General features: G+C 34.4%; 1 protein-coding gene across 10 annotated transcripts in view; it reads right to left on the bottom strand.

Annotated features, from left to right (window-relative positions):
- Positions 1 to 1,527: 1,527 nt before the first annotated feature.
- LOC103814401 (sodium channel protein type 2 subunit alpha) overlaps positions 1,528 to 16,515 on the bottom strand; it is a 50,170-nt gene continuing 35,182 nt past the window's right edge. For all 10 annotated transcript variants that reach the window (XM_009087942.4, XM_050976751.1, XM_050976757.1 and 7 more), the window contains 10 exons: positions 15,143 to 15,263; positions 14,602 to 14,756; positions 13,733 to 13,906; positions 11,551 to 11,673; positions 6,544 to 6,825; positions 5,952 to 6,005; positions 4,978 to 5,115; positions 4,244 to 4,348; positions 3,811 to 4,081; positions 1,528 to 2,723 (listed from right to left, as the gene is read on the bottom strand). In XM_009087942.4, the coding sequence (XP_009086190.2) occupies positions 1,528 to 2,723; positions 3,811 to 4,081; positions 4,244 to 4,348; positions 4,978 to 5,115; positions 5,952 to 6,005; positions 6,544 to 6,825; positions 11,551 to 11,673; positions 13,733 to 13,906; positions 14,602 to 14,756; positions 15,143 to 15,263 (2,619 nt within the window). The remainder of the gene's footprint in view (positions 2,724 to 3,810; positions 4,082 to 4,243; positions 4,349 to 4,977; positions 5,116 to 5,951; positions 6,006 to 6,543; positions 6,826 to 11,550; positions 11,674 to 13,732; positions 13,907 to 14,601; positions 14,757 to 15,142; positions 15,264 to 16,515) is intronic.

Genomic DNA, 16,515 nt, shown 5'->3' with positions numbered 1-16,515 from the left:
TTCTTATTTTATGTACAAAATGCTGAAAAATAAAATAAAATGGTATTTTTTACAGTATTTATATTTTCTTAGAAAATTCTATCCATGTAGTTTTCAACAGATTAAGCAGTTTGCAACATATCCTGTACAGTCTGACTATGCACCGTACAGTAGTCACTTAAAATTTTAGAATGCAAAGCAAGAAGCTCTTAAATAACTGCAAACTATTGCTTGATGTTGTGAAAGAATGATGACCAATTGAACAATTTATTTCACTTAATCACTGAGCTATGGCTTCCCATATTAGACTCTTAACAGTGGAAGGAGTAAAATTACAGCAGCAAAGGCAAGATAAACATGCACCAGTGATAGCTTCCAAACTGTCTATAATGGTACAGAATACTTCATATTAGCTGTTGAGAGATTGCAAATTACACTTACTGTGGTACATATTTGATGCAATAAATATTGTGCACATGTCATTATTTGTTTGCTCAAACATGCACCACGGGATAAAATAACTATTTACATAGAGGGTACTTTTTTAATCAACGCATACAATGTCAACCTTGCTGAGAGCAGAAGATGGCTAAATGATACTGCAGGGTGAAGCAGAACAACTTCATAATCCTTGTGTTTTGCAGGTTTTTGGTAAACTCAATTTCCCAAGGTCAGGTAAACTGTTTTCCGCAGAAGAATACTTAGAAGTGGACTCTATGTCCCTTGGTAAAATTTTTATACAGAGATTGTTCAACTACTGTTAAATGACTTATGAAAAAATAAAACATCTGTTCTATTATTGTAGACTCTATGGGACTTTACAGGCACATTAAGATTTGTCTGGATGAGATACTGGATGGATACTGTTATTAAGCACCTCAACATACAGAGCCACCCTGAAACATGGAAGTAGTCAGACTGCTGCTTTGTGCGACGTCATGTTTTCCCATGCATGAACTACAAGTGCAGCATGCCTTCATGCAAATCACTTCTGTTTGTACATTATAGAGAATCCGAGAGTAGAACACCTGGTCCTCATACCCCCTTCCCCAACATAAAACCCATTTACAAAAATAGTCACATATAATAGTAAACAACCTGTGAATTAAAAAATGATAAGTTCACCAACACTGATTTCTGTAAAAATATGGCAAATGTGACTGTTGAAATGCTAACAGTGGATACAATTTTTGTACTGTGTGTTTCATGTTAAACACAGAGATTCGTAGGTTTGCACCTTATTTTTTTAACTGGTCCCTACAGTCTGGTTGGCCATTTTATTATCTCTTCAGCAGTGTCAGCTGGTACTAAAAACAACAACCTCCTGTCAAGATGTTACCCTGTTTTACAGAGCTGCAGTTTGATGACGAGGGGTCACTGTCTTGCTATAGGCACTGACCTTATATATATATATATATATATATAATTATATATATATCTATATATGTAAAAACTGACAGTTTGGCATGTACCTCCTACAGGAGTCCTGTTGACACAAATACATACTTTTTCAGGCTGTAAACAGTTTATTACAAACAGCGTTCTATGTTACTTTTTACTTTCCCTGCTGTCTTTACCTTTATCTTCTTTTTCTGACTTGTCTTTTTCATATTTATCCTTGTCTGGCTTTGTTACACTGTCATAAGAGGGTGGGGAGGTTGTGGATGGGGTCATATCTGTTTTTTCTGGAGTGGAGTTCTCATTTAGTTTATCCATAATCATATCTTCTTTCATGGGCAGATCATCTTCTTCTTTACCTTTATCCTGACTAAATATACATGATACTTTTTTGACTTTTTGCCTTAAGAGGTGACGTCTGTAAGCACGCTGAATGATGACAGCAGACACTTCCTCCTGCTTTCGTTTCAGTGTGGTTGTAATTGGTTCATAGGAGACTTTAGAAGGATTGGCTGCCATAAACCGATCTTCCATCTGTATTCTGAGGGCGTCCATCTCCCCACTTTCTCCCAAAACACGCTTTGTGAAAGCAAACAAGATGTCAAGGCAGTGAATTCTGTCACCACTCACCATGGGCAGATCCATTGCAATAAGCTGGACTTTGTTGGGTTTTGCTATGAGAAGAGGTGGATCTAATGAAGCTGCAAAATCTGATAATTTACTGAACTCTATGAATTGTGTTGCATCAGGGTCAAACTTCTCCCAGACTTCATAGAACATCTCAAAGTCATCCTCGCTCAAGGGTTCGGCGCTTTCTTCAGTAGCAACACTGAAGTTCTCCAAAATCACAGCAATGTACATGTTCACCACTACCAGAAAGGATATGATAATGTAGCTGACAAAGAAGAAAATCCCAACAGAAGGGTTGCCACAGTCACCTTTCACAGAGCTCCCCGGGTGATCTTTATGGGGGTCACAGTCTGGCTCCCCACTGTTGAGAATCGGGGCAAGCAAACCATCCCAGCCGGCGGACGTGGTGATCTGGAACAGGCAGATCATGCTGTTGCCAAACGTTTCAAAGTTGAACATGTCATCTATCCCAACTTCCCTCTTGACATAGGCAAAGTTGGACATGCCAAAGATGGCATAGATGAACATGACCAGGAAGAGCAGCAGCCCAATGTTGAACAAAGCAGGAAGAGACATCATCAAAGCAAAGAGCAGAGTGCGGATTCCCTTAGCGCCTTTAATGAGGCGCAGGATTCGACCGATTCTGGCAAGTCGGATGACTCTGAACAGTGTGGGAGATACAAAGTACTTCTCAATCATCTCAGCCAAAAACATACCTAGGAAAAAACAAGTTAAATCAGTCAAGAGTATTATTACATTTTAAAACCACTGCTAAAGAAATTTCTACAAGGATTGTAGAACTTTAAGAAGAGTAGGATACTTAAACAGATTTTTAGGAATGAGCCATTCAGTTTTTTTACAAAACCTTTGTGTTTGGTATACTTTTTAGGACAAACTGATAACTAGTGTATGTATATCAGCAAATGCTGAGATTAGAGGAATACCCTTTTGTTTAATTGTAACAAAAATAATCTCAGTTAATCTGAAGAAAGGTCATATGCATATTGGTATTAAAATTCCATGAAATCAAGTTAGGTTATTCAAAAAAAAAAAAGTATATTTTAAGAGAACTGTGACTTCTTAATCATACATAAATAACATGAACACAGGTTTATTAGTAATGACACAGAAATTTCAAACATAAACTGATAAAAAGGTTTTTTATAATTCACAGAAGAATAAAAGAATTGAGCATTGTACTATGTGTCTCAAAGCAGAAAAATAACTTTTTTGATACAAAAATAGCAAAACTGATTTGCATATTAAGGAGTACTTAAAAATTAAAACCCCACAATTTTTACTCAAGTTCTTTCAAGTTTGATGCTCTAGATAAAGCAAAGGTTAGTGTAGTCATTATTTGTTACCACATCTCCTTCAGCTCTGCTGCTGCAGTGCTCACTCAGCCTCTCAGGATCAAACAAACTCAAGTAAGCAAAGGGTTTTACCCTGTTGTCTGGGGTGCACACATCCTACCCTCATAGTAGTCCCACACATATTTTGTTCTAGGATTTTGGATGACTGGACTCTTTCACCTGCAACTGTCACTGTAAGTTTATATCAAAATCGCCTCTCATGTATGCATAGGAATCTCTACTGATTTCAGAATATAGATCTAATTTCAACCAGTAAAATGTAGGAGTGTATGAAATATCTTGCTAAAAAATTCTTACTGTACTTTTCAGTTATCTTATAGATAAGACTTTCTAGTGACAAAGTTGAACCAAAATATAAATAGATTTTACACGCCAAAAATATATCCATGTTCACAGAATTAGACGTTTCATAAAAATGAGTTGCTCTTACCTACTATGGAGAGAATGACAACCACAAAATCAAAAATATTCCAACCTATAGTGAAGTAGTAATGGCGAAGTGAAATCAATTTCAGGACAAATTCTCCAGTGAAAAGTACAATAAACACCAGGTTAATCCAATATAAAATATTTTCCATGTCTTCACTCTGATCATCTGTTTCTACCATCATTGTGACCATGTTAAGGCAGATAAGTATCATGATACTGATATCAAATGCTTGTTTTGTTACAAAATCAAAGACCATGCCTTGGAATTTGTTCTGTTATAGCAGAAGAAAAAGAAAAAAAAAGTATTTCAGATTAATAAGGACTTTCTTATATCATGTAATTTTTTTGCTTACAACTTATTTCAGCCTAAGGCATACAGAAAAAATCCAAATTTGAAGTAGCTGGAAAAATAACAGAAAATATTTTATTCTTACTGCTGGTCGAGGTATAGGCTTTTGTGGTTTCTTGGAACCCAGTTTTTTCATTGCATTGTAGTATTTCTTCTGTTCTTCTGTCATAAAAATGTCTTGACCTCCAAAGTAAACCCAAGAGACAAAAACTGGTTACAATCATGTATCTTTATTGATTACTTATAAATAATACTAATGATCACTCTTGTTCACATTCTCATCTGTGGGAAAATTTAGGACAGATATAAAAATCCTCTTTTATGATTTTTATATTAAGTGTTAAGCTACAGAAAGTGTTGTGTTCAGCAGCTGGAACACTGGTACCTTTTCAGGCAGTGTTGACAAAACACAAAGACTAAAGAGGGTACGAATAAAGATAATACAATGTTTGTTATCAAAGTTCAGAAATCTATAGTGCTGAGCTTTGTGACATGAAGGTAGTATAGCAAAGAGTTTTTATAGCTACATTTAGCTATTTCAGTGGTTAGCCTTTTTATGAGTCAATTAAGGCTTCAGTCTCAAATCCACATCTTTACAAACATGACATTGAATATTTCACAAACCATGGAAAGTCATAAATTGTCATTTGTCCATCAAACCCTCATCAAGCCAAATTTTAAGCTTTAATAATTCAATGTATTTACTATGCAGTGCTCTTAACTAATTTATCATTTAAAAATTATTAATAAAGTTGTCATCAGTGGAACAAAAATAAGAATTTTTAAATGTTCTTTTCAGAATAATAATGAAGTACTTATCTTCTTTTTCTGCTGATTGAAATTGTCTATGATGACACCAATAAAAAGGTTCAAGGTAAAAAATGATCCAAAGATGATGAAGATGACAAAGTAAAGATACATGTACAGGTTATCTTCATACTTGGGCTGATCCAAAACCTGCAAAAAAGGCATAGAAACTACACATTAGTTTAACAGTGAATAAAAAATATCTGCTGGATAGAATTTAGGGCTCTGTCACTGTAACCTTTGGTTCCTATGGTCAAATCCTGACATATATTCCAGTGATCTTCAATCTACAAGAAGTTATATTCTTTGCTGTCAAACCTGATATTTCATTTTTTAAAATGTAACTGGCCTTTATGAATATAGAATAAATATTGAAAACATAGTTGGTTTAAAATAGCAAAGTTCCACCAGTTTGGGTGTACAGATAACCAGAAACATCAAGTTTTACATCTGCAGTATAGTTTATTCAATTGTCTTCTTAGAACTAGAGGAAAACTTGCACCAAGGGAACAAGGGGCAGGCCAAAGGGTAGGAAAATACACAGGTCTAATTAAAAATAAGCACTCTGCCCTAAAGAAAGCAGTCAGGCAGCTTGCAGAGCACAATGCTGTGCTTAACTATAAATAAGATCAATGTTACAAAAAAAAAAAAAAATCCTCTCTGTAATGGTGTCTGTTTCCAAATATAAAGAATGGCTCAATGCATAATGAGAGGAGGAAAAGGTATTTCATGGCAACAGGTGTGTTGTAGGATCGAGGAATTTTGATTCAAGTGTACCATAGAGAAAATGGAATCCTTTAGGACTGTTCCTCTGCTTACCTAATTTCTTGTATTTTTCCCATGGTTTCCATTTTCTTTAACTACAAAATAATAGTAACTCTTTGTTCTTTCATTTTTACTGTAATTTCTGAAAGATGTTAAAATTGCATTCTCAAATCTTGGAGCTCATACAATCAACACAAATGGAGTCAAGGGACTCTACTTACATTACGAGAATCCACAGCTGCATACATGATATCCATCCATCCTTTAAATGTAGCCTATAAACAGAACACAGGTGCTTAGGCCATACTTTTCCTGGAAAATGGCTTGTCAGAAGCATTTTTTAGGAGCTGAAGAATAAGTGTCTTTTGCACTCATCATGAAAACCAGCTGAGTGAAATCCTAATAGCTGACTCTTGCCTTCTATTGTATGTTTTATTCATGTACAAGAATTGCAAGCCAATTCTAATACCTGACTATAGAGGGACAGCATCCATTAAGAACTTTTTTCTGTTATGAATTATAACTGGTGTAAAAGTTATTTTTTCTGTGCATGAGCATTAGAGGTTTACTTGATACAGATTCAATGCAGCTAAGGTGTATTTGGTTTGAATTACATTTTTATAGTCAGTATATCCTCTAGGCTTTGTGTTACTTCTGTGGAATTATGGATTTATCTCACACTTCATAATTCAAACCGAGAATTGAGAGCCAAAATTTCTAAATTAAAATAAAAGGACTAAGAAACTTTTTACTGTTACAAGTAAACAATAGAAATATAGAAAGATAAATAGAAATTAAGGACTGGTGACTCACCACTTGGAGCAGAGAAAGGTAACCAAGGCCTACGTTGTCAAAGTTAACCTTCACATTCTTCCAGCGGGCAGTTTCATTGTTTTGTATGAGCTCCTCACATTGACTGAAGTTGTTAATTTGGCTGATATCAAACCTCTCATCAGTTGTAGTGTTAACACAGTAGTAAAATTTTCCAGCAAATAGATTTACTCCCATGATACTAAATATCAGCCAGAATATAAGGCAAACAAGAAGCACATTCATAATAGATGGAATTGCTCCTAACAGGGCATTCACCACAACCTGGAGTACAAATCAAACCAAAGAGAGACACTGTGAGAACACAGGCACCAGGATCTTACAAATGCTTCACATGTAACACGCAATTATAATTCTAATATCGGTATAACACTTCAATTGTTGAGAGTAACAAGTCAGAAAAGTATAGAGAAAAGATAAAATGCCAAACTTAATTAGAAGGAAAAAATACAAATAGCAAATGGTAGCTTTAAAGAATGTGTAAAATAAGAACCAGTAAAACAAACTTAAAAAAAAAAGAGGGAAAAAAGTATTTATCAGTGCTTTTTAGAATATTTACTTAATGTATATCTGCAAAACCATAATAATTATAATCACTGATTGAATCAAACAAACCAAATTTTCAATACTACATGTTTACTGGATAAATCCAAGCAAGCTCAAATCTATTAATAATCAAATTTCTAATTGAAATTAACTTTGAGTCATAAAACCAAGTGATGTATGCATGTTCCTTTGGATGTTTACATTTAGAATTAGAAAAGTAGAAATGTTCAAACCAGGAAAGCTACTGAGTACCTGAACACACCAGAGCTGTTAGTGTTCAGGCAACTGGCAGATAAAACTTGAAAATGAGACATGATTTAATTCCCAACTGAATTTTGGGAAAAATAAGGCTTCAGGAAAGAAAAATGTGAAAATGAGTTCATGTGTGATGATGAGCAATGATTAAAAACATGCCAGAATGAAAATAAAACACTAAGGAAAATAAAATTTGGGAGAAAGTAGGTCCATTATGAATGACAATTATTAATTCAATGATGGAATCAATGATGCTAAAATAATTCATTCCTATTTTAAATCTCTCTGTAAATGACTCTAAGAATGTAAAATTTGTTAAGCATAGAGCACTGCCACAAACTTTGCCAAAACAACTGAAGCAGATCCTTAAAACTTAAAGAACTTTGCTTTTTTTTTTTAAATGCAAAACACTACCTATTACCTTGATGGGCTTTTTATACTTCATTTAGTATATATGATGTAAGTACTAGGGCAGATCCTCCAGCATAATAAACTTATTGTTTCTGTTTGAAATACAAATATGTAGTGAAGTTCTATGAAGTATTTTGGCATTACAGTTATATCTACAACTAATATCCTCCCTTGAATCAATGAATTATAAAATTAGTGATTCAGGTAGATGGGTTTTCATTCCTTGCCCTCCTACAAAACAGAAACTAAATCCTTTGAATATTAGATAGGTGATGAACCACCATCATGTGTACAATAAAGGAGAATTGGGCTGAAGGAAAGGAGAGATTCTGTTGTACTTTCAGGGCCTCACTCCTGACAAAACACTACCTCTTTTGGTTGATACATACTTTTGACAACATTTGAGAGACTATAGGACTTCAGGGAAATTCTTGTTATACTTAAATTTAGGAAGTGGATCAAATGAAGTTGCTTTCAATGTAAACTACTCCATCACTCTATAAAAGCACAGAATGGTTTATGAAGTCCAAATATTCCATGCTCTTTTGGTTTTTTGTACCTTTTTTCCACATATTGTAAATCAAATGTTTTAATAAGTGATTATATCTAGTGGGGAAATTTAAACCAAATCAGAATAGTTTTTTAATCATACTAAAAATCTCCTTAGCAATACCTGTTATAAATTAATAAGCAAAAGTAATATAGAATTGTATAAATCAGTGTCTGGGTTGAGAGGATTCCCTAACAGATGGGTAAATCTCTTCTGATTCAACAGGGCTGTCTTATGTTGACAAGCTTGTACTCAGCACTGTGAACCACATGACTGTAGGAGGCCATAGGATATTATTTGATCTAGGCAAAATTAACAGTCTAATAACTATGCTGAATTAACTTAAATTGGAAAACCATGTACTCACTTATTTTTACAACAATTTGACTGGAATAATAAATGGCAAGGTCATTTTTTCCCAATTTAGGAATATTTTCCAAATATATTAGGTTTTTTTATTGAAAGTTATCTCAATTATTTTACTCAAAAAAATATAAGTAGATTTCTTAAGTGTAATTATATCATCCATCAGGAACAATTTTTGAGACATAAAGGCATAGTTAATGAAGTGAAAATATTTGTCCTCCAGCTTTCAGTCTCAGGGCACCCAAGAATTCTGTTCCTCTTTGTGCTACAGCTACAGGTCCAGTCATGTTCTTTCTTTAATTGCTGGATTTCTACAGCTGACCTACTTTCTCTGGTATTAGTCTGAGTCCTGAAGCTACAGAGAACCAGCTTGTGATACAAATCATTTGAAGACACTCAAAACATAAAGTTGAGCATCACTGGAAACACTGATCCCAACACCTTCCAGCTTCCATCAGTAGTCTGTGAGGAAAGGGGGCTAGGCCTGACAGCAGATGAAAGCAGGGGAAGCATAAGAAAGGCATCAAACCCCTTGTTTTCTAGTTGAGAGAAAAAGGTATTAGTGCCTAGCACCACATAGCAGTGAGTGATACTGCTTGGGACAAAGAATGGACAGATTAATTATATTCCCACAGGCTACTTTAATGAAGTACCAAGTGCAAATTAAAATATAACTTTCCTAGCAATAACAGTGGTGGGAAAATGCAGGGGAAAAATAATATTTTTCATAGAGGCAATTTTTTTCTATTAATTACTAGTTTGCATGGGCACAAGTTGAAATCCTAGAGAATAGTACAATGTGTTAAAACTGTACATGTATTGAACAGAATTTCCTGCCTGTTTATGGGAAGTGCTCAATGGAAGCAATTTAAGTGTCTATGCAAATGTATGCATTGTACTGTATTGTCATATTTCCAGTTCATACATGATAAACACCAGTGGAATGATTGTGTTATGAACAGACATATTGAATTTCCATGTATCAGACCTTTAAATAGTCTTATACTATTCTCTCCATCAACTTGAACTACTGTATCTTTAAAGACACTAAACTTGGAATTAATTACTTTAAATAAGGCAAAGTTCAGTACATCCATTGGAATATTTCAATGGTCAACTGCCTAACTAATGAAGTTATAGGTCACATTTCTAGTTTTAAGTAATTTAACTTCATCGACTACTTTTTATTGCATTTTTTGCTAAACTCATAAATCTTCTCCTCATCTGAGTATTGTACAAAGAAATACAGCTGGCAGATCAGGATCAAATCCGTAGTTAAGGTTTACACAAATATGGAATTCATGGGATTGACAATTACCCCTAAACCTTCATGGCCATGTTATTGGGTTTTTTCCTTGCAACAATAAATTGCCACTGAAGCAATTTTATATAAAATTAAAAAAAAATATTTTGGTTTTTTTTGTTTTGCTAATTGTTGTCATGAAAGAAACACCAACAGTTAATATGATTTTAGTGAGATAATACTGATGCTTTAGACAAGCCTTACCTCTCATATAAACATCCCAAATTTTCAAATTTGCTTTAGTAAAAGTCCAGAGATTTTTTGGAGGCAAAAAAATGCTATTTCCTGTTTGAAATTATAACATTTCATCAAAGGCCATTTCCTTTTTCATTGAATTCTTTCCTCTTACTATCCACACACAGAGAACTTGACATTTTCTTCAGAAGCTCACCAGTTTGTAGTTGATTTACAAATTAGCTAATCAGCTTATCACCTGGGGTGGCAAAGAACAGTGATGGCAGGAGGGAGCTCACACAAGGATCCCTTTTAATTATGGTGGTAGGGTTCCAGTTCAGGTGCACTTGCTGATGCCCACTATGGCAGTCTGTCCAAGAGAGACAGATGGACCCTGAAGATGTAAGCCAGACATCTTCCGATGGTTGGAGCTAGAAATATCTACCATGTCTGGCTGTTCACTACTACCCTTGAGAGAAACATTTCTAGAGCTTTGGAGTCATGGCTGAGTACCTCAGGGCTTTGTCCATATCAGTGAACTAAAGAAGTGATTTAAACTGACCACTTTGACTTTGCACTGAGGCACACTGAACATGCCCTGTTGGGCAGCTGAGGGTCTCAGCTGTGCTGATAGAGTGATAACAAACAGCTGGGGACAGTAACTTCTCAAATATATCAGCAAAACTCTAATATGTTTTCAGGCTGCTTAGTGCTCTGCAGATTATACTTAACATTTTACAATCATTATGGAAAGCAGTAAGCAACCAGAAATCATAAAACCAGCTCGATCTCTGATAGGCTAGAAAAGTTTTCTTAAATAGAATGCAATGGTTCAAATATGAAAGAGAGAAGGTATTTTAATAGTGCTAATTTACTTATTAACATACAAATTAATTAAAAACTTTTAGTTCTAAAAGACATTCCCAATTTATATATACAGAATACTATGTTAAAAGATATAGACTATGTATGATAGCCTAAACTGGTACAAAATACACATGTGCATGCATACATGGATGTATGTGCACACACTTTTAAGAGGAAGTATTGGAGCTTTTTTAAACTGTTCTGACTACAGCAGGATGTGTTTGTATAGGATAAATTCAGTAACATTGCATAGATCCATGCAGTTGATAAATCCTTGGGCCCTCCAGGAAAGTATGAAAATGGGGAAAGGCCAAGGAGCCTCATTAAGTGTAACAATATGTGCAATAATGCATGATTTCATATAAGCAGATGAAGACTTTTGCTTATATGTTAGTGATAAATGTGAAATATATAGGATGGTAGTGTAGCATTTCTGCATGGATTGGTTGTTGATTATTCTGCATGCATTGTTTCCATGGATGCATGCATTATTTCAGATTCTTTCACGTGGTCTTACCCTCATCCCTTCAAATCGCGACAAGGCTCTTAGAGGTCTCAAAGCTCTTAGTGTCCTAAGGGATTTAATGGCACCAAGTTCTGAGTAGCCCAAGGCATTAGCTGTTAAGCTAACCAAAGAGACCTACACAAAAACAGAAAGGCAATATTGCTCATTCATCTTTATATCCTTCCAACACATGCGGTGGGAATGATGTGTGCCCTGAACTTCTCAAAAAGATTCAAGGCTGGACCTCTTTCTCCAGGAAACCCTCTATAATACAGAAATTTTTTTATGTCAGACAAAGAAGAATAAAAAGATATTCTAGGTACCTGTTGATGAAATCATGTTGATAGCATGGTATAAAAGTGCCTTCTATAGTCACATAAACCAGTCAACATTTGGTGGGGTTTAAACAAAAATGAAGTCACATGCAAAAACAAAACACCCAAAAGCTGGGTGAATTGGAATGGACAATTTAGGTAAGGACTTCCCATGATATCTTCAGAACTTGATGAGAATGTAAACGCTCTCAAAAACCACATCCAGACCTTGCTTTTGGTCAAATGTAACTTTCTAGTGTCCAGAAAATCTTATTCAACAGCCATAGCTACCAGTGCTGTTCAGATTTAACCGGACTAATCAAGACTGAGAACCAACTGTTAGACAATGGCAGAAGCTTCACTGTTAGGCATATCCACACTTCATTACATTCCCTGTGACTCCTTTAACCACTTCATCAATCCTGGATTGCATAACGCTGGTCTGGTCTGCAGGCAGATGAGTAAATAAACTAGAATAGCTGTAAAATAAATAATACAATTATCTTTCATCAATGATCCTTGAAAATGTATTTCTAATAGCCATTGGGAAGGAGTGGTCCTAATAAATCAAAAATAAAACGTATCACCTTCTATTTATGTCTATTTAATGCCCTTCCCTTCCCTTTCATCCTTCCTTCTCTCTCAATTCCTTCATCTCCAAATTGTTCTTTTTGCTTTTTTATTTCAATGCCCATCTATAGATTAAAATGAATGCCTCAGATAATATTTTTTTTTTATTTTAAAAAAAGCACCAAGGTAAGGTTGACGTGAAAAACTAATAAAGCTAATAAAGCTAGTCACAGAAGTAACTAAACCACGAATTATCAAATAAGAATTAAATATTTGTTGATAAATACAAGTTCTACTGGTCATGGCAATTTATACATGGGGTGATTGAGCCAATACATGTTTTACAGAAGTACAGACTCAATCATAAAATACTCTATGAGCACACAGTCATGTTTTATCAAAGGACTTGCAATGCTGGTCTGGATTTACAAGGTGTAGCGTTTTTCAAACACTGTGTATTAAAGACCATCACTGTCATTCTAGGGAGATATTTAGCAATTTCTATAGAATTCTGGTGCTTTTTGTAATGTGCAACTAGGTGGTTTAAGACATACCCTTAACTTGCATTCCATGGGAATTACATCTGTGGAACTGAGAAGTAAATCAGGCTATTGGGGATGGAAGGGAAATGAACATCTGCTATATGGTCAAAGATCTGTAGTCTTCCATTTATGCCACCCAGTACTTTACATGCATTGTTGAGCATGTAGACCTGAAATTAAAATGCACTTCTCACTAGGTCTCCTTCAGACAATGCGTATCTGCTCCTTGGTAGTGCAGCCTTTGACAAATCATGTGGGAACCGATTCTAGAGGGGCTCATCTATGGTTCTCTGAACTGTCTCTTTGAGGTCACCTCCATGATATAGTGAAAAGTGCAAGGGTACTGAACAGTAGAATGAAAATGACAATTCCTAGCAGTATTTTCTTTTCATATTGCACAGAGTAAGTGACAGGACACTAACAGTAATTCATAAGAATATTAGAAAAAGTTTGAGAAATTGCTTCCATATACAAAAAAAAAAAAATGAAGAGGATGAACAGCATCTTTTCTATACCATCAAAAAAGATAGTAAAAAGCATAATTTCAAGAAAGAATTACAACTTCATAAAACAAGAGAATTTAAAAAAAATAATTTCTAGAGAAATAAGTATATCCAAATTTTTTTTCCATCCTGAACAGAATTATAAACCATACCACCACAGCAGTTAAAATAGAATTTTTGTTGAATAGAACAGAAATCTTATCCTGAAAATATAATGTTATGTTTTTTTAAGTCTATCATACAGGACATGAAAAAGAATACATACATCAACAATCAGGAAGTCCAGCCAGCACCATGCATTAGTGAAATAGGTTTGAAAGCCATAAGCAACCCATTTTAAAAGCATTTCCAGAATGAAGATATAGGTGAAAACTTTGTCAGCATATTCCAGCATGGTCTTGATAGTTTTGCGTTGCTCTATGTAGATATCTTCAAATGCCTGTGAAAAAGATTTTTGAAGATATAATTAAATGTCTTCACAATTTGCAGTGTCAAATAGGAATGGCCAGGAAAAAAATCTAAATTGAAAAAATATACGTGATGATAAGGCATGTATCTTTCCCTCAAGTATAACTTCAGCTTTCACCTAATATTTTCATAAAGCTGGGCCCAAACAATATTCATCTTTCAGCCAAGCTGATCAGCATTACACAAAACTTACTGTAAGACCACTCTTCAAACTTCATTTTAATTGGCTTCCATGGATAATGTTTGTATAGCCAGGTTTTGGTAGTGAGGGGATCTAGAGGGGTGGCTTCTGTGGGAAGCTCCTAGAAGCTTCCTCCATGTTCAGCAGAGCCAATGCCAGCTGGCTCCAGGACAGACCCACCACTGGCCAAGGCCAAGCCAGTCAGGGATGACAGTAACACCTCCATGACAATATATTTAAGAAGGATAAAAAAAATATTGCACAGGCGGAATTGCAGGCAGAGAAAGTGGAGTGAGAGCCCACAAGCAAATTCTTACATGTTTTACAATATATGCCAAATACTTGCAGATATATATTTATATTAGAACATATATTATTTGGATATCAAATTTTAATTTGTTACCTGTAGCTATGTGATTAACTGTAATTTTAAATGCTTGCTGTTTAAAATCACAATTGTCACAATTGTTCCACACTTAATTTACCAGAGCACCGCTGCTGAGAAGAATCATGAAGACTATGAAGGTCTCAAACCAGTTGTGTTCAACAATCTTATAGCAGGTTTTCCTAAGATTCCACCAGATTTTCCCCTTTCCTTCTTCTACACTGACTTGACAGCATTTGAATCTCCGCACACACCCTAAATGTGATAATAAATTTTGAGATGTCAGAATAAAGTAAATATTTATAAAGAATCACAATGAATGGTAATCAATTTACTTTTTTCTTATCATAGTGCTGCTGCATTAGATCCTTATAATTTCTCTTTGAGCATTTTTGTTTAGTATTTGAATTTAAATCTTTGTATATTTTGCAATACCTTCCAAAGAGAGAGAACACATAAGAACAGTAAATCTATGGCAGTAACTCCGAAAGAGTTACTAACACTAATAAAATCTGTTACTAATACTAACAGATATTACAACTATAATCTCTAAACTTCATTTGATTTTGAATAAAAAGAGAATCCTGCACAAATCTACACAACTAGGTCTATTTATCTTGCCTTCATTTTGCTTTGCCTACCTTCTGTAAAACAGGCTTCTGGCTCTAGAACTTCTTCTGGTTCTGCCTCTGGCTGTTCACCTTCTGGAGGTAGTCCAATATCAACTGTGCTGCCTTCTGATGAACTGGATGCATTTAATTTCTGCGAATGAAACCCCACATAATTATTTTTTTCCAGTTTTATTATTTTGACTAGAAATTTATGTTGGAAATGTATATCAAAATATTTTGAATGTATTCAATGGTGTGATACTAAAATAACTTCTTATCTACTATCTATAATGCCAAATTGCTCTACTACAGGTGAGGTCACAAGATTAGAAACTACATAATGTGCATTTTCCCTATTGAAAATATTTTGATATTTTCATACAAGGAATTGCTGGAATTACTAGAGTATTATTCTGAGCCACACATAAGAATTTTGAAGTGAAATGTCAGTAAACTGAGAATGGGTGCTTTCCACATTTTGTACTGTTTAATTATTCCAATCATGTGGCTGCATTTTAGGTTACACTTTAGATAGCATGTGTTTATACAAATATATTTCCAACATCATGACCAAACCAACAGCAAGCTGCACAGATGTATTTTCATGTCTCAAGTAAATATTATTCTAGCAAGTCTGTACAAAGCTAACTAAACCTAAATTTTAATGTAATGTTTTCATTATTATTGACATGAAAACACATGTTATGAGTTTTATAGGATAATTTAATTATCTTTATTTCCAAAAGAGCAGCACATTACTTTAGGAGCAGTAGCTGATATTTTGCATACTCACTTGCCAATGCATTTTCTGAATTTATTGTGCATTTTGAAACTACTTATTACTTTGGAATAGTACACATAGATGTCCAATTACTATAAAAGGCCAAAAAAAATTGAATTATTAAAGTTAAAAGAATTTATTTTAAAACAATATTGGAATAAAATAATACTGCATAAATAAATCATATCAATATTATAATCCAAACCTTAAAAATTATTCTTTCACACTATCATATGATGCTGGCAGCAGACAAATATGAGTACTATAGTAAGTAAAAGTAGTTTGATGACAGCATTCTATGACTCTTCTAATGTTATCACTATATGGAGTATAACATCAGTAAAATGGCTGCATTGATAAGTAGCTAATCTTATAAAGGGAATGATGTAAGCAGATTTAGAATACAGTCTATAGGAAATTGATATTAGACAGAGATGTTCTATGACAACATTAAAGATGTTTATTTTTGCTGACACTTAAATCTGAAGTTAGAGGCATTATTCCTTTAAAACATTTCTGAATAGCTTCTAATTCCAAACAGTTTTTTGTAAAGGAAATGTAAACAGTACTAATGTGTGGATACAAAAAGTAACTTGAGACATTTATTGGAATTTTACATAGC

This window comes from Serinus canaria, chromosome 7, assembly GCF_022539315.1.
Source record: "Serinus canaria isolate serCan28SL12 chromosome 7, serCan2020, whole genome shotgun sequence".
NCBI classification, from domain to species: domain Eukaryota; kingdom Metazoa; phylum Chordata; class Aves; order Passeriformes; family Fringillidae; genus Serinus; species Serinus canaria.
Note: the sequence above shows the minus strand (reverse complement) of the source record. Positions and strands in the feature narration are given on the sequence as shown.